Consider the following 22,590-nt stretch of genomic DNA (forward strand, 5'->3'; position numbering starts at 1 on the left):
AAGGTGGCTTAGAGGGTTAGCTCACTCTCCTATGGCTTGGTCTGGATGTTACTGCTGGATTTATTTACAGTGCAGTGTACCAAGGGGCTCAAACTGCCTTCACTGGGAATGCAGAGCTTTCCCAGTATGTATTCCCTGTATGAATGGTACATAATAGTTCTGTGTTTCTTCCAAGTGTAGTAACTAATTCTCTAGTGCAAACAAGTACTAAAGCAGTACCTTTTTTTTCTATATATCCATGAGGTTTGTCTTCTAATGTACGTCTGTGTTTAGAAATCATAGCTCCTCACATTCATGATAATACAGCTATAACTAAAGAAACCCATGTTATAAACTACACCGAATGATAGAGAATATAATATTCATTAACTAATATTTTCTGTACCAATCAGTGTTTTCCCCATGCTATTTGCTAGGAAGAGCGCCTCTTAGAAACCTCTTTAGAAACCAAGAACAGATGCGTGGTGATCTGCAGGCTCAGGATTTTGTTTTGTTTCTGTTTTTAGTGTTTTGGTTTGTTTTTATTCTGCCTGGAAGTGTTTTACAAAATTTGTGTTTGCAAAAAACTCACCCTTTGGGAAGAGCCTCCACTGGCTCACAAAAATGTGGTTTGGGGTCCTCACAGGTTTTTAAGCGTGCTGAGTGAAGAAGTTATAAAAGATTTCAATAATTAGGGTACTTGATCCTACAGGCTTTTATCATCATAGCTATGTTGTCATTGACATGAAGACATATGATTTGGAAACAGCATAGTGGTGCTAACAAAAGAATGAATGCAAAGACTTGAAGATTTAAGAAAAAAAATTTAGACAACATTTAGTGCTTAGTGTACTTATGTACTTAGTGAGGTGGGAAAGCCAGAGAGGTTCAGAATTGCTTGATTTCTATGCAGTTCTTCTACTACTAGTAGTCTGTGTCATTTCCTGTAGCAGTTTCAAGTAAATTGTTGAATTTTTAGTTTTGTTGAAGACTGGCATTATTAAATGATCTGCAAGGTATGTGTATTTGGGAAAAGGAAGAATAGAGAAAATGTCTAGAGGAGAGTCAAAAAGGTGTTTGGATGTAACCTCTGGATGTTTTGACATGATCTATCATAGAATGAAATATACAAATGCAAGTATTCTTTAAATTTATTTAATTTATTTTGAATCCCAATAGCAAATATACACTAAATAGATATATAAAATATCCATTTTATACAGTACTGTCAGTATTGAGAATTCTATGTGCTGACCTACATAATAAGTCAGGGCAGTTGAGTTCCAGCTATGTGCTTGCGTTCAGCAATTTTAGGATAGTTACTAACGTTAACGAGGGAGTCTTAACCCGTGTGAGGTCAAAATATAAAGGAAGAAAAAAAATAAATGAAAATCATGATTACAATTATTATAGATACAAGAAAATATTTGTGCTGGCCTAAAGAGAGTTTAATAAACATTCCTATTAAGCTTAAAGCATATGATAAGACTTGAATCCTACTTTTTAACGTTCAGAGTGCATCAAATTATACTGATAGCAAAACATTGGACATTTCCCTATTAAAGTTGTAGGAATAAATACCAAAAACTTTTAAGTGTCTTCATGTGGTAGTTCTGAATATGAAAACCACTTTTATCTCACAAATTAAAATATGTTCTAGTTTAGAAACAAAGGACCTCACAATACTGTACCTTCTTATTGCATATTTGCCTGTTTACTGATTATCAGAAATGGCAAAAGAAGTTGTCTTTGACAGATTTCTTGCAGCTTTTCTTTCAATACTTTCTAGCAGAGGAAAAGGTCCTTACTGGGGAAAAAGTTGTTTCCACTTGATTTTTAGAATTTATTTTAAAGAAAGAGTATGTCAACAGTATGTTACTAAAGTAAAGTATTTAACATCAGTTACAGGAAACACCAAATACAGTTTCCAGTTCCACTTCCAAGAGTCCTTCCATGAGATATAAAAATTTTTGCTTAAATTACTCAAATTAGCTTGAACATTGTCAAAGAAGACAATGGATCCTACTAAAATATTGTTTCTAATTAATTCTCTCTGAAATAGTAAATACTTTGTAAACCGATTAAATACTGTAAAATTGACATTTTTCAGCAAATTTCAAGTAATGTAGAACTGATTTTGACAGGTTACTTTTTGAAATGCCCAACTTTAGTATCACTTCAGAAAATTTCCAAGTTGCACACTGTTTCTGCCTAAAATGCAACGGAAAGTTGAAGGCTGAACCTCCCAGTACTTTACAGGATTGTTGAAAAGGCTTATGCCACTATATAATGCTTTCTTCTTTCTTCTTCCTGTTGGACAGAAATCATTCACTCCCAGTTTAGCAATGTGATTAGAATGAAGGAAGACAACCTGCAACGATAATAAACAGTAGAATACAATAGTTCAGTATGTAAATAAGGAAAATGTCTAATCATTCATTATTACATAGATAACTAAGGTTTGTTGTAAGAACAGTTGGATATAAACTCTTAATAATATCCAGAATTAAAATTTCATGTTAAGTCTTTAGAAAATGTTTCCCACCTGTCACAATCTCTCCTATTACACACCAAAAAAAAGTTTCATGGTATTTTATCAGGGTGTTGCCAGAATAATTCAACTCTGTTCATATGGAATATTATCCTAAAATGCAATTTTATGTTCTCTTGTAGTAATAATTACAATACGATAGTATTATATTCTCCTATAATGCAAATTTTCAGTGATTTCATACATTTCATAAAAATAGTTTCTAGAAAAACTGATATTAGGAAAGGCTTTTCGGAATGTTTTTTACAAATAGATTGGTCTAATGCTGATGTTGCTTAAATTAGTTAAAAAATAAAGAAAAAAATGGCAGTAGAATTTTGAATTTAAGTAAAGTACATTGGTGAAAATACTTTTGCTGTACATAATATAACTACATTTACATTACAAGTTGATGTTTTATGCATATGTTTATATATGTATATACATACATACATATATAAAAAGATTTTCCTTTAACTAGAGGTGAAATGAGACATGGAAAGAAGTAATATTCAGAGGTAAAAGGTTTTACCAAATAGATATGTTCTAAATAAAGATTTTAAAATCTTATATTGTCATTTCAGCCTTATAAAGAATTTTATTTGGATTTAAGATTTTTCAGTGTAGGAAAGGAAAAATTTCCATTCCAGCTTGCATTAGCATATTTCATATTAATGAAAACTATAACAAATCTATAACAAACTTTTTTGCAAATATATCTTCTCTGTGTAATGTGTTTTTTTTTTCTCCTGCTTCTTGATGTTTCAGCTGATTTCTTTAAGGACATATATGCTTTCATCTTTTCCTAATGTGAGGGGCTTGTCAAATATCTAAGTAACAGTTAATTATGATTTTTAATTATTTTCCCAATCAATATAGCTCTGTGAAAATCAAACAATTCGTAACTCCCAAAGCCTTCTATTAAGTTTAGTATATGACCTGCAGATACTTCAAGTCGGGTAATCCAGGAGGAACTTTCTTGAGCTTATTTCTTTCAAGGTGGATTTCACGGACACTTGGTATGTTGGCAAAACTTCCATTTTCCACATCTTTGATTTTATTATTCCCAAGGCCCAGCCTAGAAATAGTACAAAGAATGTTTAATTAAAGATTGAGATTTACAACAGCATTCAAGAGCATGCTTTTTTTTAAAGATTGAAATTCACAGGAGTACACATGGGAAAAAAGAACTGGCGAAGGATAATGAAATCTTACTTCTGATGGAAAGAAAACCACCATTGACATAATAAATATTTTTTTCATAGTTTAATCTCCCTTTAAAGGACAGCAGCTAGCCAGATGTGAGCAATCGTCCCATAGACAATTTTGTCTGCAGGCTTTTTTCTCTTAGTGCAAGAGTTAATGATAAACATCAACAAATCTGCTTGTAATATAAGCTATGCCCTTTTATCAGGTAGTGTAGGTAGAAAATAGACTCATTCAGTAAAAAAATGTGTTGTTCTAATAAATAGCCAAAGAAGAGCAAGTCTTGTAAAGAAACAGTAATATTTGTAGCTGTCCTGGTTTCAGTTAGAACAGAATTAATTTTCTTCCTAGTAGCTGGTGGAATGCTGGAACTTCAGTACGAACTTGAATCGAAGGCAGCCAAGTGGTACGCCACAATTGATATCGCTAATGCATTTTTCTCCATCCCTCTAGCAGCAGAGTGCAGGCCACAATTTGCCTTCACTTGGAGGGGAGTCCAATATACTTGGAATCGGCTGCCCCAGGGGTGGAAACACAGCCCTACCATTTGCCATGGGCTGATCCAGTCTGCACTAGAGCAGGGGGAAGCTCCTGAACACCTGCAGTACATCGATGACATTATTGTGTGGGGTGACACAGCAGAGGAAGTTTTTGAGAAAGGGAAGAAAATAGTCCAAATCCTTCTGAAAGCAATGGGCGCTGGGACATTCAAAAATTGGGATACGCATTTGGCAAAGGCCACCTGGTTAGTCAATACTAGGGGATCTGCCAACCGAGCTGGACCTGCCCAATCAAACCTGTTACGTACTGTAGATGGGGATAAAGTTCCTGTAGTGCATGTAAGAAATATGCTGGGTAAAACAGTCTGGGCTACTCCCGCCTCAGGAAAAGTCCTATTCGTGGAATTGTTTTCGCTCAGGGACCTGGATACACTTGGTGGGTGATGCAAAAGAACGGAGAGGTCCGGTGTGTACCTCAAGGAGATTTAATACTGGGTGAGAATAGCCCATGAACTGAATTGTACCATGTTAATTACTATATAATACTGTATGTTATCACTACTATGACTACTGTAGGTGACTAATTAGAATGTCTGGAAAAGAGTGTAACCTGAGCATGACATAAATGGTATGGAATAAGGGGTGGATAGATGTCCTGGTTTCAGTTAGAACAGAATTAATTTTCTTCCTAGTAGCTGGTGGAATGCTGTGTTTTGGCTTAGGATGAGAAGAGTGCTGATAACACCCCGATGTTTTAATTGTTGCAGAGCAGTGCTTATACCAAGCCAAGGACATCTCAGCCTTTCGCTCTGTCCTGCCAACAGGCAGGCTGGGGGTGCAGTAAGAGCTGGGAGGGGACAGACCCAGGACAGGTGACCCAAACTAGCCAAAGGGGTATTCCATACCATCTGACGTCATGCTAAACAATATATAGGGGTGGCTAGCCGGGGGGAGGGGGCCGGACTGCTCAGGGTTAGGCTGGGCATCGGTCAGCGGGTGGTAAGCAATTGCATTGTGCATCACTTGTTTGTACATATTATTATTAGTAGTACTATTATCACCATTGTATCATCATTATTATTATTGTTATTATTATTTTGTTATTATTATTTTCCTGTCTTATTAAACTGTCTTTATCTCAACTCACGGGCTTCATTTTCCATTTCTCTCCCCCATCCCAGAGAGGGAGGGGGGAGGGTAAGCGAACGGCTGCGTGGTGTTTAGCTGCCGTCCGGGTTAAACCACTACAGTAGCCTAGTCAAAACCATTATATTTTAAAAATAAGCAGGACTATCCTCTCTCCTACTTCCATGTTTTTCTTAATCAGGCTTTAATTAGATTTTTTGGTGTAAGCCTTCAGCCTGTGTTGCTAGGAAGGTGATTCAGAAGGTGGAGACTTAGGGCAGATGGAGCTGCTGTCACTACTCATCCTGCAGTCCCCTTTTCTCCTTTCTGTCTTAATTTCTTTAGAAACTGAAGGTGATATTCAAAAGCCATTTGGTAGTTCTTTGGTATTTCTTTCTATTACCAAATCAAAAATTCAGTGCTGCGCAGCCCTATTTTCAGAGTACTTAACTGAGCTTTAGAGATAGAACTTCCTTCTTTTGTCCTACATTCACGATTCATTCCTCAGAAACAATTATTTTCGTTCAACCCCATCACATGTGGAAACAGCTATCAAGTTGTTTCCTTTACCAACTCCTTTGTTTCTCTAAAGCTAATTTTCAGGAACTGAATTTATTTCTTATATAATTTGCAAGTTTTCCCAGGTATTTGTATACACAAGACTCAAATTTCACTTTTCATGCCATCCTTTTGTATTTTTCTTTGGGATATGTGAGGAGTGTCTCTTTCCAATTCCCTTAGGCCTTCTCTTGGGTTAAAAAGCTATTAGGGCTCTTAAATCCTATAAGGTTAGTGGCAAGAAAGGCATTCCGTTCCTAAAAGGGAAGTCAGTTGGTGTTGCTGTATGCCACTTTTTGTGGGGGGTTGTGAGATGAATGAAAAAGAAGTTAAAAGGCCTGGGCCTGGTAGGGAACAGGCTAGGGAAAACACTAAATACTGTTGATAAATATTGTGACCACAAAGGCTCATGTACACTGAGTATGCATGCAGTACATAGATGTGGCATATTACTACCAGCACATTATGAGATACTATACAAAGAACATGATATGTTGCTCCAGACACCACGAGGCAAGAATTTGCTGATGACGTTTTAGAATCAGATGCTGTTCCTAACATACACTTCTACTCAGAATTCCAAGTAAGGTGTAATAAAGTGGCCGATGTTTCTTTATGTATAGTTTGTATATGTGCATTTAAGGTTTGGTCTTATTTATGGCAGTTCATATTAAAACATACACATTTGAATTCTCTTTTCTCCTATTTACAAGAGAAGTACTGAATAAGATGTCCTGCCAGCTTGGACCTTTTATCAAATAAAAGCATTCTGCAGGAGGATTTTACCTTTGAAGGTCTTTATACCGGTTAAAGTCTTCAACTTCAACTGCTGTGATCTTATTGTCATCTAAATGCAGTTCTAGTAGGCTTGAAGGTAATCCTATTGGGGAAAAATGCTCAGCATGAGAAAAATCAAACAACTTATTTATCAGTTTGTTGTGGTTTTTGTTTTTTTGTTTTTTCTTTTGAATATTTATTACATGCACAACATTCCTTTCATTTGTGTGGAGTTGGGTGAAGATTCTTGGGAGGATTGTCTCAACCAAAGGTATTGGGTACAGGCATGCTACTTTAAAAAAAAAAAAAAAAGTCCATATCACTTTGTTTAAAATAGAAACTTTTGAAAAAGAAAAAAAAAGTGCCTATGCTAATATTAAGATTTTCAAACTTGTCAGTTGGCTGTTACGTGCAATTATTTAACAATTGGTAGTCAAATTCCTACTCCTGTGGAACCTGTGATTTCTCATTTTTTTGTAGGGACGTATTTTCTTCCAAGGGAGGTAGCAATTGCTCCATTATAGCTCTTAACAGCTGATCTGTGAGGAAAGCTTTTGGGCTTGTCTGAGCACAGTGAGGTATCTGCTATATTCTGTTCCATGCTGGTATGCAAACTGTTTTCTCACGTGGAGCCAAGCAGTCCCAGTTCAGAACTGCTGGTTGTGTGCTCTGTGAATGGGCCAGAAGACAGGAAGTCTTCTATGCAAAATCTTGTTAGTGAGGGCAAAGGAAGGCAGTGACGTTTCCATTTGCTGATCTTACCTGCAGTTTGACTAGCATTTGTCTTGATGGCTCCCTGGCACCAAGGAAGAAAAACTCTCTTTCTGATCCTAGTATGGCTGAGGAGAGCACTGCTCCCACTGCTGCTTGTTGCAGCCCTGGCTGAGACAGGAATACTGAAGAAAAGGGCTGTGTTTTACAGCCTGTCTTTATGCTGGTTGACATGCTTTCATGTTTCCCCCCCCCCCAGTTTACATTCCCATTTACAGTTCCACAGGGTTGCTACTTGTGCCTGAGGTAGTATCAAGAGGCCAGATTCCCCACGTGTACTTTCTTTTCCATTTGTGTAAAATGTCCTCGTCATGAATTCCTGCTGGTTTAAGATGCTACTGTTTGAGCCCACATGTTGGAACTCATACTGTATTTCTTTAGAGGATATTTCTCCTTAACAAAACGAAAATTTGTATTGTTCTATGTATATGTTTCCTTCCAATAAGTGACAAGAGATGCTATTATGACAATAATGGAGGAATTTATTTTTTCCTTTTTTTTTTGTTTTGTTTTGTTTGGGAGTGTTACCATAAGCAGCCAAGTAGTTTTTGATCCTAAAACTACCTCATCTTAAGAATTGGCGTGAGGTTTTTGTTTATTCATTTGTTTTAGCATTCTTCTATACTGATGTGTTTTAGATCTGATCTTTCTTGAAGAAGAGACTGAATTTAATAAGAAACAAGTTCTTTCTTTATCTGAATGATCCGGAAATAAATATCTTAGGGGCTAGCATTTACTTTCCCTGTAAGTAGAAGGATGATGTAATATAACGTATTATGCTTATTTTCCTCCCTTTTTCCGCTACCTAGCTGTTTTTAGCAGGGCAAAATCATGAGAATTTGGTTGCATGCTGCGTTGACCTACAGAAAAGGCATGTAAAGTGTTGTACTGACTTTCATGCAGCATTTTAGTTTTGTTAAAAAAAAGACACCTACTTTTCTTATGCAAAGGTAAATGGTTTCTAAAATTAGTGCTTTAATTTATTATTACTTCAAATCAAGAAATGAATTGTTCTACATGGAAGAGTGATTTAATTTTGTAGTATGTTACGCTGGATTTAATTAAAAAGTTAATAATAAATTTCACTTAGAAAAACACACCAAAAGACTTACAAAATGCTGTGGTCTTACTTCTGGTTTTTGCATGAAGTTGATGTTGGGCTGGCTATATTGCAGAGCTAAAAAGTCACTTCAAACATTCAAAAGTGAAGGTTTTGGTTTTGATTAAAGGCATAAAGGAAGTGAGACTTCGGTATCCTTTATTACCCAAGCCAAGTGTCAGGTTTTATCCTTTCTCTGTAAAGAGTTTTGAGAAGTTGGTGTGAAAGACCAGAAGTGGGTGCTGCCTATCATTTTTTTTCACATTTTTCTTGTGAGAAAAGCCTCTGGATGATGGACCAGGCTGCCTGCCAGAAGGAGGAGGCAAGAGAGGGGCCAGCAGAGCATCTCCATGTGTGTGTGCCACAGGGTGCAGAATTGAGTGCCATGTACAGAAAGCAAAAATGAGGACAAGAGGTGGTTTGGAGGGGATGCACAATAGAAAACAATGTATGAAATTTTTAACAATCCTATAGATGTGACAGCATTTTATGCAAGACTAAACTAGCATAGGTAAAATAGAAAAGATAAAACAAAGCATACCTTTAGGAATTGAAGTTAATTTAGCTTCTGCAATTCTTATGTGGTAGATATTTACTCCTTCAAAAGCCCCTGGCTCTATTCCGTCGTTGTTAAGAGGATTTGCACTCATTTCTGTCAAAGGGGGAGAAAAAATAACATACTTATGGCATAGGAATTTTGTGTATGTTAAACTAGGTCATAAATAACTGATTGCATTTTATTTACTAACACTAGTGTTTTAAAAATGTATTGATGTTTATTTAACTTTGATTACCTGTTCTGGAGGATGGTAGTGACAGCTTTCAGTGAATAAAGGCTGTCTAACCAGACTTGTAGGGTTCCCAGAAACTTTACCTACCTAACACCTTCAAGTGGAATTTAAATGGTGAATTATAGTTTCTATAGCATAGATATCTCTTAAAGAGGAAATTCCACATTGGGGAAATGATTGAATGAAAATTGTATATAACGTCTTAATTTCTTGATAAGGAAGTTTTCTTTTCTAATAAGGCTTACCCAAAACATGTAAAGACTTCATTCCTTTAAATGCGTCCTTGTGGATTTTCTTAACCTTATTAGCATGAATCCTGAGCTCTGCTAAAGTTGTTGGTAGATTTGTTGGGATCTCAGTTAGCTGGTTATGAGATAAATACAGTCGTCGCAACTTCTTTGTTGGTAGAAAGGCTTTTGGATGGATCTTGGATATTTTATTGTTGTTCAAAGCTAGTGCCTATGACATGTGGAAAGAGCAATACAAAAAAAAAATAATTCTCTATACAAGTATGTTATCATGATGCAAACTTGAATTTAATACGTAATTTATCAATTAAATATTTTTCTAAAATACCAAACTCTGGCACTGAAACTTGTTTACTAAATATACACCCCCCCGCCCACCTCCTTTTTGCTTGGTAAAACAAAACTGTTTATTTTTTGGCATTTCACATCATTGTGAAGAACAAAAAAAACCACTGAAGCTGGAACATCAGCTGGAAGGTAGAGATCAAATACTCAGACCTGACAAGGTATCCTGCCAGTGGTAATGGGAAGGATTAGTAAAACAAGATGTTTGTATCTTTTGTGATGTTGGACTAGGGTTATATTCTTTTGTTGTTGTATTTTAATGCAGACAAATTCTCAAAACTCAGAACTTGATTTTTATTTTCAACATAATATGCTGTCATAAAAGTTGTTTTTTATCTGATTTTCTTAAAAGTTAATGTCTGTATACAACTGATAGACATCCATTTGCCGTAATTTTTCAGCTCATGTGAATTTGAGCATCTCTCTTGACTATATAGTACACCGGTTCTTTTTTGGACTTTTTTATTCTTTGTTCCTACGTGCTTTTACATAAACTGCTAGTGAGTGATAATATCATTATCAGAGATCATGTAATGAGTAAACACATCCAAAAATCTTGACTTATATCAAATTATTTTGCATGTCAGATCACATCTCTGTATTTTCATAGAGACTAATAGACAGTATCAACTACTAATTTCCATTCCTTTTTTGCGTCTTTGAGCTGGTGGCAATCATCTATCTTCTCAATGGAGTTGGAAAAAAAATAGAGCAAAACAGAAGTAATCTTCTTCCCAGTAAAAATGAAGATAGCTTATGGAAATAAACTGGAAATGCATCCTTCCTTATCCATACTGCCATCTGTGGCTTTGCTAAGGATACTAGTGCTCAGACAAGGAGTACAAAGAGAACTTAGTTTTTGTAAAAAGTCTGTTGGGTCTTGCCATGTAATCACAAGGTAACTGAGGAGAAAAATCAAAGCAGCTCAGAGATTTCAGTTATCACATAATTAAGTGGTGACTCTAATATATAATGTGGTGATTCCTGATGTATTCCAGTGACTTGCTCAGTCCTTGGAGGTTTACTGTCTACTAGAGCTTTCATACTGAAAATAAACCCCGTTGAGTTGTTTACCCTCATGTACCCAAACGTGAGAAACCTAAGGGAAACTGGAAACATTTTGTTGCAAATGATGAATTTATATGATTCCTGCTTTTTATATCCTAGTTTAACCCATAATAATTAAAAAGCTAATGCATAAATGTTTAGATCCAGTAAATTTTCTGTTCTTGCTCAGAAACCAAATAGAGTTCAAAGTTTTACATTGGTTTAACATGTATTTCATGTTTTTCTAATGTGGAATAGAATTATTTAATTTTCTATAATTTGTGGTACAAATTTTTCATTTTTACAATGAAAATTTTGAAATTTGTCAGTATTTGTTGGTTCTGAAGCTAGAGTGACATCTTGTGGAAATTGTGTTCCAAAACAGATTTAACCTCCCTTTCTGGGCCTCTGAGTCTCTTTTTTTCTCTTTCTAAAAAGGAACGATTGTGTATTGCAACTCCAGATTTATCAGTCACCATTGCTACTTATTTTCAAGTCTATCTGCACATCTCTGCTTAAGCATGTTAAAAAACTGTAGTAAAGCACATGACATTTTCAGTAATTCATTGCTGTTACATTTTCTGTTCAGGTCAATTGGATTTTTAACCCTGGTTTCAGTGGTCTATCTATTCATTGTATACTGTGTGCTTTTGAAAATACCCTAAGAAAACACAGTTCTGTTTTTCCCCTGTTCCTTCTAGTATTTTACAGCTAAGCAGATTAAAAGAAGCACTTGCCTTATGGCCTATAAAATGTAAGGAGTGTTCTTGTGCATGCTTAGGATTGAATAAATCTGGAGGATCTTTTTGATAAGATACGCTTGGTACATTTTCTGGATTTTTAACATAATTCTTACAGATCAAAGTAATCTACTTCTTACTATGTGTGAGCAGCCAAATATGCAGACATCAGACTGTGTTTTATGGGTACTGTTGGGGAAGAAAAATACCATTTATATTTTAAAAGTATCAAGATATTTCAAATTGCTAAATAAGATTTCAAAATTGGAAAATAGCAAGCTTACGTAAAGTGATACAAGCCCTTGGAGATCATTTTCCTTGACCTCTTTAATTTTGTTGTTCTGAAGGTCGATCATACGCGTATCCGGTGGAATGTTGCGAGGTATCGATGTCAAACCTAGTTAAGTATGTGAGAGAAACAGAAACAGTTCAGGACTAGGTAGATGTTCAAAGAAATTAACTACTAAATGGAAAAACGCAGTAAGATTGTTGATAGCTAGGATGGGAAAGAAAATGCAGCCATAAAGCACAAGATGAAAGGGAATGCTTTGATACTGAGAGGAACTAATTATGCAGGAACAGATGACAACAATGCGTGGATAATTTCTTCTACTCCTAGCCATTAAAAGGTTCCATGGGGTGCTCATTACATGCTCCTTGCATCTGGGAAATAAGCAGCTTCAGAGCACAGCTTGTTCTGCACAGAAACTGGTGAAGTCCCTGGAGAAAGCAGTCCTCTGATAAGCTGTAGTTGCTGGCTCCTTGGAAACAGGGCTGTTGCTGTAGCTTTAAGCGATCTCTGCTCTGCCTTTGGATGCTCCCCTCTGCCTTCAGCATCTGTTGTACTGGCACAGTTGCTTAAATAGCCACACAGTTAACATCAGGGCTGAGAAATGTGTTCTTGGTAGAAGAGGCCAAACTATAGGCTTCCAGCTTCCAGTACTCAATTACCAGTTGTACAAATTCCCCAGTCACATTTACTGTTCAGTTACAAAACCACTCCATTCATGCCATCTGAGGTCCTGACTCAGCAGAGGAGACTACCAAGGGATAGTAACTTGATATTTTGATTCATTAATAATGGCATATTTTTAAAAAAAAAATTAAAAAATCATGTATTGACTTAATGTTTCTAAGATATGAGGGATCTAGAATTAATTTTAGGATGGTGGAAGAGCTGTAACAAGAATAAATGTCATTGCAACTGTGCTAGTGGCAGGAGCATGGTCCTTTGACTACCCTGAATCGTTGAAAAATTTCAGTGAAAACTAACTATAATTAGAGCAATAAATAATGAATTCATACTTAGGGATTTTGAACATTTAGGAATGAGTTAACAGTAGCAGGTTTGCCTTTGTTTAAAATGTTGTTACCAGTGATGTGCAGTTGTAATGGAAGTTAAGCTAAGCAAATAGTTTGTATCCCATTTGTGTATTTGCTTTATAACTTAATAGTGGTTTATTTATGGCCTATTTTTCCTTTGCTGTCCTGTCTTGTTTTTTACCTGTTGCTTTGTAATTGTGAGTAAAGTACTGTAGCAATAGTCTTTTCTGAGAGAGGGGACTAATTAAGAGCTTGTCTAATGCAAACAGAAGATGCAGGAAATTTTTGTACTCCTCTGGACGTAACATCATGGAAGCAAAAGAAGCAGCAGACAGTACAATAAAAATGTTAATATATTAGCATCTTCACATTCTGAGATTACTCTTTTAGTGGATAAAAAGCTAAATTTTCTAAATACCTTTCCATTTTATGTTGTTATCAATAGAAGTCATTGTTATTGGAAGGTGGCTGTAGCAGTTTATTAATTTCCTGAACTGATACACATTAAGTCTGGGAAACATTTATTCTGTAAAAAAAGTGCTTGGCACAGCTGATGTTGTTTGCATGCCTGATTGGAAAAATAGTGTAAGCTTTTTTTGGAAATGACTAGTGTAGGAACATGTGAAGGTGTGCCATAGAATTGGAGCTGTAGAACTCATCCTTCAAAAGGAAAAACTTCTCCAAAGGAGAACCCAGTGGACAGCAAGCACGCTAATTAATTCTTACCTAGATCAGAGCAGTGGACAACTCTCACGTAGCACTGGCATCCAAAGGGGCATGTTGGGAATAGATCAAAAGGAATCAGTGGTATAATTGGTTCAGTGGTTGGAAACAGAGAATTGTCATCATCGTCATCTTCTTCCTCTTCTTCCATGTCTTGAAGCATCATATTCTTTAGTGTAAAATATGAAGGACCAGTGAGAGATTTAGCAGAGCACAGTGCCAAGAAGAGAAGAAGTGTGTACTCTTTCATGTCTTCTTGATCAGGATAGTCAACCTTGATGGGAAAGTAAACAAACAAATGGAAACCCTAAATACAAGAATCAGTGCACGTGAAAAAGCAAACAGAAGTATTGTTTTCACAAGAATATCTTCACTTAGCTGAAAAATGGTCTGCTATGAATATTAGAGTTTAATTAGTATATGAAGGTTAAAGAATATTTATAAGACAGAAGTATAAAAATATTGAAATTATTATTGTAAAATTATATATTACAAGAAAATATCAAAATTAAGTGAAATCCATTAGAAATTAGTGTTATGTTGAGGCTCTTTTAGTTGAGTTTAAAAAATAATTTCATCATTTACTAGGCCTCTGAAGCAAAATACTGTTTAATCAAGGATTTTAAAAGAATGGAGTGTAGTTTTGTAGCAGATTTTACCAGAATTTTGAATTGGATTTCTTTTATTAATTCTTAATTAAAATATGTTTAATGGAATATGTTGGCAAATGTGCATTGCTTTTAACTAGCTTTTTTATCTATTCAGTTTGGAAGACACAAAGATGTTGGATCACTTAGGGCACGTTCAAAGCAGAAAAACCCATGTCAGGTAGCTACAGGTATCTTTTTCTGATATTCTTGAGAGGAATACGCAGTCTGCCAATGGTTTCAAAAGTAGATTTGTCTTTAAAAAATATGGCAAACTCTGTCCTATTCCAACTGTTAATTCAATTTCATTCAGATTCTTTGAAACGTACTTTTACCAGGTTACTTTTAGCCCCCTCTGACTGGGAAAACCAGGACACTAAATTGTCTCGTCCTTAACTACAGTACATGGCGTTACCTGAGTGATGATGATCCATAGTTCAAAGCCTTTGGATATTTTATACGTGTTCTGTTTTTATTCTAAAAGTTATTTTATTGACCAAATTTTCCTGTAAAACTAGACTGCAAGGAAAAAAGAGGCAATGCGAATCGCCACTGAATGCTTTGCAGCTCTCTAAGAGAAGGCTGTAATTATTGAATTCATATAGGTTCTAAAAGCAAGTACCTAAAATGTTATGGCCGGGATATCCAATGCTACAAGGAGATAAAGAACCAGGTATGAGCAATTAGCTTCTCTCCCCTTTTGAAGAAACATACCAACACTGAAGCTAATATAGAATAAATTCTGTCTTGGTACTGCAAATCCTAATGGCGTGGGTTGGAGTTTGAGGCTTCCACTCCCCTTTTCCACTGTTTTTAAACTCTGTGTATAAATGTTGCTGAGAAGGTGGTTGGCAGTATGGTCTCATGAACTAGACTGTGTGCCTCAGAGACATCTGTGCATTGTCATCTTGAAGTTACAAAAAGTAATTTTAAGTTTTATTATGTATACATATATCACATTTTGGTTAGAAATTGCTTTCAAGCATGTAAGAAACGCTGTGAGCAAGGTAGGTATCAGAAATGAGGGATCTCATCAAGTCACAGGAATTCTGCCAGATGGTACCGGTGAGGAATATCTCGTCAAAAAGGCCTCTCTCTTGTTGGAGATACTGGCTGCTGCTCTTTAATTGGTGATTTTAAAGTCGTGTTTATAAAGGAAGTAATTAGTGTCAACCTGAAATGGTTCATTAGCTGTGTTTGCCTGAATCACAGAATCACAGAACTGTAGGGGTTGGAAGGGACCTCGAAAGATCATTGGGTCCAACCCCCCTGCCAAAGCAGGATCCTCAGAGCAGGCTGCTCAGGTAGGCGTCCAGACAGGCCTTGAATATCTCCAGAGAAGGAGACTCCACAACCTCCCTGGGCAGCCTGTTCCAGTGCTCTGTCACCCTCACCGTGAAGTTCTTTTGCATGTCAGTGCGGAACTTCCTATGTTCTAACTTGCAGCCATTGCCCCTTGTCCTATCCCCACAAACCACTGAGAAGAGGTTGGCTACATCCTTCTGTCCCCCACCCCTCAGATATTTATCTACACTGAGGAGGTCCCCTCTCAGTCTTCTCTTCTCCAGGCTGAACAGCCCCAGGTCTCTCAGCCTTTCCTCATAAGGAAGATGTTCCAGGCCCCGTATCATCTTTGTGGCCTCCGCTGGACTCTTTCCAGGAGATCCTTGTCTTTCTTGTGCCGGAGAGCCCAGAACTGGACACAGTACTCCGGGTGAGGTCTGACCAGGGCAGAATAGAGGGGGAGGATCACCTCCCTTGACCTGCTGGCCATACTCCTTTTAATGCACACCAGGATCCCATTAGCCCTCTTGGTCACAAGGGCACAGTGCTGGCTCATGGCCAACCTGTCGTCCACCAGGACCCCCAGAGCTGTTTTCAGTCTCTTTCATATGGGGATTCACTTAAGATGAGAGTTAGTCAACTGTTAGCAAGTAGAAACTGATGAATTAATCACACCTCTAAGAGTTCTCTTGGAGTATTTTCAGAGATTATCATAAAGGGTGAGTAAAGTGCTTTTTTTCACAAGCCAACTATCATTAAAAGAAAAAAAAAAAAAAAAAAAGACGTGTAAATTCAGCTCTCAACTCTACATTTTTCTCTTCCAAAGCCCAATTCAGGAAGCAGTTCAGATATTACAGTAAGCTGTGCAAACCAAGAGAGGCTATTGTAAATTTTATTATACATATCCTGTTTATAAATCTGTTTAGACTATCATAAATCTCTTTAGGGAAATACTAAACGGATGTCAATTCTTGTTTGATCACCTAATTATACACTTGTTGATCTGTTTATAGCTGGAAAATATCTTTATGTAGACCTTTTGTCATTGGTTCTCAATCACAGGAAAAGGAGTACACTGGTTTGTACAAGCGTGGTGACTTGGCTTAATACAGAGTTTGGGGGATTTTATTGTGTTATTTTTTTCCAAGATGATTTTGATGTTTCTTATATCGGGTTCTAACTACATTAAAATGCTGTCTGTTGTATACATTCTACTAGTGTGATTGTGTACGTTTCAGGGTGTATAAAATGATAAAACCTAACAGTATTTAGCTTACATAAAATTTGCCATTTCAAAGAGAAGTAACCTCTTTACCTCAAATACATGTCTGAAAGCAGAAGCACAGTACACATTGTATCTTTCAGGTATGCGATGCATGACTCTGAATTTAATATCTATTGTAATCTTCCAGTTGAGTGCTCATTTGAGCACAGTTTCTTTTACTGATTTAGCAGCCTCTTAGATGAACATTCACATCTATTTTCCCATGTATTCTTCTATGTGTTCAAAGTACTGTTCTGTTCCAATGCTCCTAGAAAGAATTCTATAGTTGTACTTGCAATCCTATGCAATGTGTTTTCTTGGAAGTGTCAACAAAAATAAATGGTGTGGAGATCAAGATGTGGAACCTACATTTGTTTGTTTGGAGAGAACCGCAGCCTTGTTTGGCTGTACACCTTTTGACTCTCTGTTCCTATCAATCTTGTATTTCAGCCTCAGCAAAACCGTCAAAATTTCCAACACTTTTGTCATATAAAATGCTGAAGAGATAAGGAGTTTGAAGCCTTTCAGATTTCTGAGTTCTTCTTGTTCTTGGACAAGTGCTTTAGCAGCTGGGTTTTCCAGTATGTTAAGCTGGTCTTGCCCTGGCTGGTTAGCTCCGAATTGACTGACCTGTATTCAGTGTTGTACAGTTTGTGTATGTAAGATATCAAGCTTCAGAGTGTATATCTTGTCATGGAACATTTAGTTGCTAAGTCCCTGCTGACTTCTAATTGTGTAGTTTTATAGTACCTAAACAATAATCTTTCACATATATTCCTGGAATGCTTGTCCAGCAATGGTGCCTAGGAAGTTGCCTTGTGAAGCCATTGACATGGTTTCTGTCGCATCTGTTTCCATGCTTGCACCCGTAGCAAATGGATTGCATCTTTCCTTTCAGATGTTCAATAAACTTATCATGATTTCAAACTATGTAAAGGTTGAGGCTGCAACTGGAAAAGTGGCCAATACCAGCTTTTAAAAAATAGCTGTTGTTCATAAACACCTCTGCAAAAGTAGTGTTGCAATATGCCATTGATGAAATTTATTATCCATGTAAGTTAGATTTTGGAAAAACAATTCTCTTTGTAGAACAAAGCCTGAGTTATGATACATTTTTTTAGGAAAGAGAAAAATCCTTTGCTTCGTCTTCCCTTTTTGTCATTAGGAGATCCTTATTACTTATTGACTTCATAGCTAGCAGCAGCAACCAAGTTTGACTCCAGCATTGCATTGGCCAAAGAACTACATGTGGCTTTATGGAGGTTTTATGTTTTTTTTTTTCCTGGCTGAGTTTTTGAATTTCCCAGTAAATAGCTGTTGATAGGTCTCTGTAGAAATGCTCTGACTGTAGCTCATCTCAAAGCACTTGTACAAAAATTCTGCATGCTTAAACTTCAAGAATAAGTGAAGTTAAAAAATGAAAGTCTAAAATTCAAGTTTGTAAAGACTTTTCTTTAAATACTTTAATTATTTTACCATGATAAATTAATTAAATGTTTTACCAGTTGTTTCAGAAAACATAGCTCATGAATACAACAGTACTAATGGCTCACTACTGCCACTTCAGGCTGGTTCAGCTCCAAGACAAATATTTTACTCTCTCAGACCAGCTCTTCCATTCCGGCTGCTCACTGAGCTGATTGAACTCACTAAACCAGCAGAAAACTGATGTGAGCAAGGAAAAAAACACACATTCTTTCCAGGTGAACAAACTAAATCACTCTGGTATCAGAGCCAGTGCAAAGGAATGGGTGGGAACAGCCTAGCTTAGGGGGAAGGAATGCTAAATAGGAAGACAGAAGGATAAGAGATTGTCACAGTCATTTTTGACGTAGGCAAGCTGCTAGACAGACTCAGGTGTTTTACTGAATAATAATCTGAAAGGGTGACTCTTGTTTAGACAAATGCATTCAGGGAGAGCTCATGAGATTGCATTTTTGTAGCAATCCTCCTTTCCTTTGGTACAAAAAACTTCTGAATAACAAACACCTTTTCACTGGAACTCAAGGCACCTCAAAGTGAGGTAACTGAATCTGGAGAGTGCACTTTACACGTAGAGATGCTGTTGACTTTGAATCCTAAAAATGCTGTGATTATTGCTTGGGACGTATTTATCTTCACCAATGTGATTATCTTTACCAAAACACAGAATGCCAAATAGCATGTAGAAGATACAAACTTTCTGCTGTTAATTTAGGATAATATTTATCATTTCGAACTGACGAATGCAGGTGATTTCATAGTATGTGAATACGATTAAAACTATTTACAGACTGTGTGGGAAATTCCCACATAAATGGGCAACAGTTCGGTGACATGAAACTTCTAAACATGAATTATGGAAGGGCAAGCACTCTTTATGGGGACAGAAGTTATGTTGCTAGTATGGGATGTCTACATGAAAAAAAAGGCTGGATTCCTTGGCATTCCTGCAGCATGTTGCATTTGTTGTCTTACCAGTTGCAACACTGAAGGAGTTAATAGGTAAGAATCTAAGACTTAAAAAGTCTAAGAATTATATTTAGAAATTACTTCTGGTTGTGTAGGGAGGCAAATTTCTGTGGCATTGTTTCTGAAAAGGAAATGTTTAAGTGATACACTGGTGGTCTTTTCAGAGGCAGAGAAAAATCCCTGTGTTCATTAATAACACAAATCATTGCACTGTGCACAGATTTTGTCCAAAGAAAGGCAAGACCATAGCTGTTTTGAAAGCTATATTTAAAAATAGTTCTGGTTCTATTAGTCATTGTCCCATTCCAGAAATAAATGTGTTTCTGTTTAACTCTTTGTCTACTCTCTACTGATTTTTAAGTTGCTTAATTAAAACCAGGAGATAATATTTTGGTTAGTTAGATTACTGAATAATTATTGTTTCTTGAGAAATAGTCCAATATTGAAACTATGTTGTATAATAATGAATAGCTTGTTTATAAACTAAGATATTTTTAGAAAATATTTTCTTTTCATAGGAAATGTTGCTTGACTTGTGTTACTGAACATGACCTGAGAGCATTTTTAGGTTATTTTTATTTCAAGAAGCTTATCACTTTCATATGCCATTTTCAATTACTTTGCTGTTATCTAATTTAAAAAGCCCTCCTTGCATACCTAATTACAATAGTTAACACTATGTTGTAAATATAGCAACTATTATAAATATAACATAAATTTTCATAAATAGTAAGAATTGAGGAAAAATGTTTCTTGATAGTTGTTAAGAAGATATGACAAGTATTTCTTTAAGAGTTAATCAGTTCACTGTAGCCTTTTTTTTTTTTTTTTTTGCTTTGCAGCCAGATGTAGTAATCAGAATTATTCCAGCTGCAAAGCAGATTTTCAAATGTTTCATTAAAAAGTGGTAGCTCTAACTCTAGATTAACTGATGTTACTTATCTGCACAAAGTGACTGACAACCTCTTCCTTAATTCTTTATTGCTATTTAAATATAATAGGTATTCAATCTGGACATACCTTGTAAGTTTGATAGTTCTTCCAGAAGCACTGTGATAATCCACCTGAGATCTTTTTGTCCAGTTATTTCATTTTTTAAAAAGAGAGAGAAAGGAAGTTAGGCTGAATGCTGTGAAGTGGAAAGTAGGTATAAAGAAAAATTCCACTTCCAAACTTCTTGATCCTCCTGGCACCCTGGGTGACACCCGAGTAAACTGCTGCTTCAGATTAGCCCATCTTAGTACTGAAGAACGATATTAAGACGACTTGTTACCACTCATATGTTTTTCATCACTGCCTGTATGACAGCCAAAACTTCTGGCTTAACTCTAGACGTCTAGTGGAAGACTTTGTAAAACCTGTAGTTTAATAATAGTTGACATCAGGCCACTGGAAGTACAGTGAGGTCCATTTCAGGTCATTCCTTCTATGGAATCACACTTCTTATTTATGATTTCGTTAGTTGTTATTCTTCAAAAAGTATGCCACTAATAAAAGTATAAAACTATAGCCAGTGGCAGGGTAAACCAATAGCCTGTAGTGAGTGATCTGCCTGTAACCAAACCTTTCTAAAGTTACAAATTTAGTACTTTGTTGTGTAGTGCTGTATAAATGCTGCCCTTGCTTTCAGTAGACTATTGTCTGGCTAGGGGAGATGGTTCAAGCACATAAAATACAGATCAGGTTTTATTAGTCAATGCAGTTAACTTCTACTGTATATGAGAAATTAAGCATATCTTTGTTTTAAAACAGAGGCAGTATTTGCAATATTCTGTGATAAGGAGTTGTGGACTTAAAATAAACTCCCTGAGAATTTGCAATGACTTATTGTTTTATATGCCCAGCACAATGCATAGAAACTGGTTTATTTGGTGTTTACCTTGAGTAGGCTGCCTACTTCTGCCTGATTCAGAACTGTATGACTGAGTTTACCTAAAGCAGAAGTATCAGAGTTTGTGTCTTTAAATTTACAATACATTATATCTACCTGATTTTGTGCACATCTGACACATCTATTTCTTTAATTAGTTCCTGTCAGGGTTAAAACTCTGATCTTGCTGCAGGAAAATACAGATTGAAATTTTATTTTAACCTATGTGTAAAGTGGTGGTGTTTGCAAAATGACAGTTGAAGTCACGTGTTAGTTAATTCGTCTACCATTATTTTCTTAAGGAAGAAAAAGATACTGTGCCCAAAATTAAAACTTTGGTGCTGTCATACCAAACAAGATAAGGCTTGTGTTACCTCCTGCATTGTTTTTGCATGTGCTCCAGTTCCAGTAGATGAATGATGAGAACCATTCTCCCTATCACAGTTCCCAAAGAATGAAATTACAGTTTTAAGAGCAATCATATTCCCACATAAAAATCTGAGAGATAATCTTAAACTCTTTTGAAATCTCAAATTGCATATATCTGCACTCTCTTGCCTGTATTTAGAAACCAAAGCTTCCTAAGCAAACACCCCTGTGTTTTGAATAGGTTGGTTTGGATGCATTTACTTGAGCAAATTTGTATTAAATTGCTATCTAAAAAAAACTCCAACATTTTCTTGGCTCTTTAATAGAAGAGAGGAGAGTCTGAGGGTTCTGATATGAATGTATTGGTTTCTTCTTTTTCACTTATTTCAATATGAAGGTGTTGAATCAACGGTTTTGGTTGATCCTTGTTTGCAACAATGCTCCATGTTCCTGGTGTTTAGCAACATCCCAGTTTTGGCTAGATATTTTTAAAACTTTTCTCTTTTTGGTTGATTTTCATGATAGAAACACATTCTGTTGTCTATAAAGTCAGTCATAGCCATACTTATGAAGCTGACACAAACAGTAGTAGCATCTGGAAGAAATGTCACCATGCTATATTATAATGAATTATTCATTCATTTTGTACCATTTATCATATCAATATGATAGAAACAATTATTGCTTCCATTGACATACTGTTCTTGTAATAAACCTGTTTAGTACTTCAAAATACAGGTTTCATATTTTCATTATGAATATGATTGCATGCTAAAACAAAATACCCCAAAGTCACCTTTTTAGGTCACTTGACTACCAAATTCTGACCTTTAGACGCTGGCTGTTAATAGCAGTACTAAAAATTAAAATAGGCCAGTGGTTTTCAATCTAATTTATGAGCCAGTTCTTTTAAACATTTGCAGCATATTTCCAATTTACAAAA

At 36.1% G+C, this 22,590-nt stretch overlaps 2 protein-coding genes across 2 annotated transcripts in view; one reads left to right on the top strand and one right to left on the bottom strand.

Moving 5' to 3' along the window:
• The window catches only part of CENPP (centromere protein P), a 141,465-nt gene that overhangs the window by 60,348 nt on the left and 58,527 nt on the right, over positions 1–22,590 (top strand). The window lies entirely within an intron of this gene.
• ASPN (asporin) lies at positions 1,213–20,704 on the bottom strand. The gene is made up of 8 exons (XM_032193860.1): positions 20,429–20,704; positions 13,766–14,036; positions 12,001–12,113; positions 9,582–9,795; positions 9,087–9,197; positions 6,685–6,778; positions 3,449–3,587; positions 1,213–2,350 (listed from the first exon to the last, which is right to left on the bottom strand). Exons 2-8 carry the CDS (start codon positions 14,010–14,012, stop codon positions 2,153–2,155), a joined length of 1,116 nt encoding a protein of 371 aa, XP_032049751.1. The 5' UTR covers positions 14,013–14,036; positions 20,429–20,704; the 3' UTR covers positions 1,213–2,152.

Source organism: Aythya fuligula, chromosome 10 (genome assembly GCF_009819795.1).
Source record: "Aythya fuligula isolate bAytFul2 chromosome 10, bAytFul2.pri, whole genome shotgun sequence".
NCBI classification, from domain to species: domain Eukaryota; kingdom Metazoa; phylum Chordata; class Aves; order Anseriformes; family Anatidae; genus Aythya; species Aythya fuligula.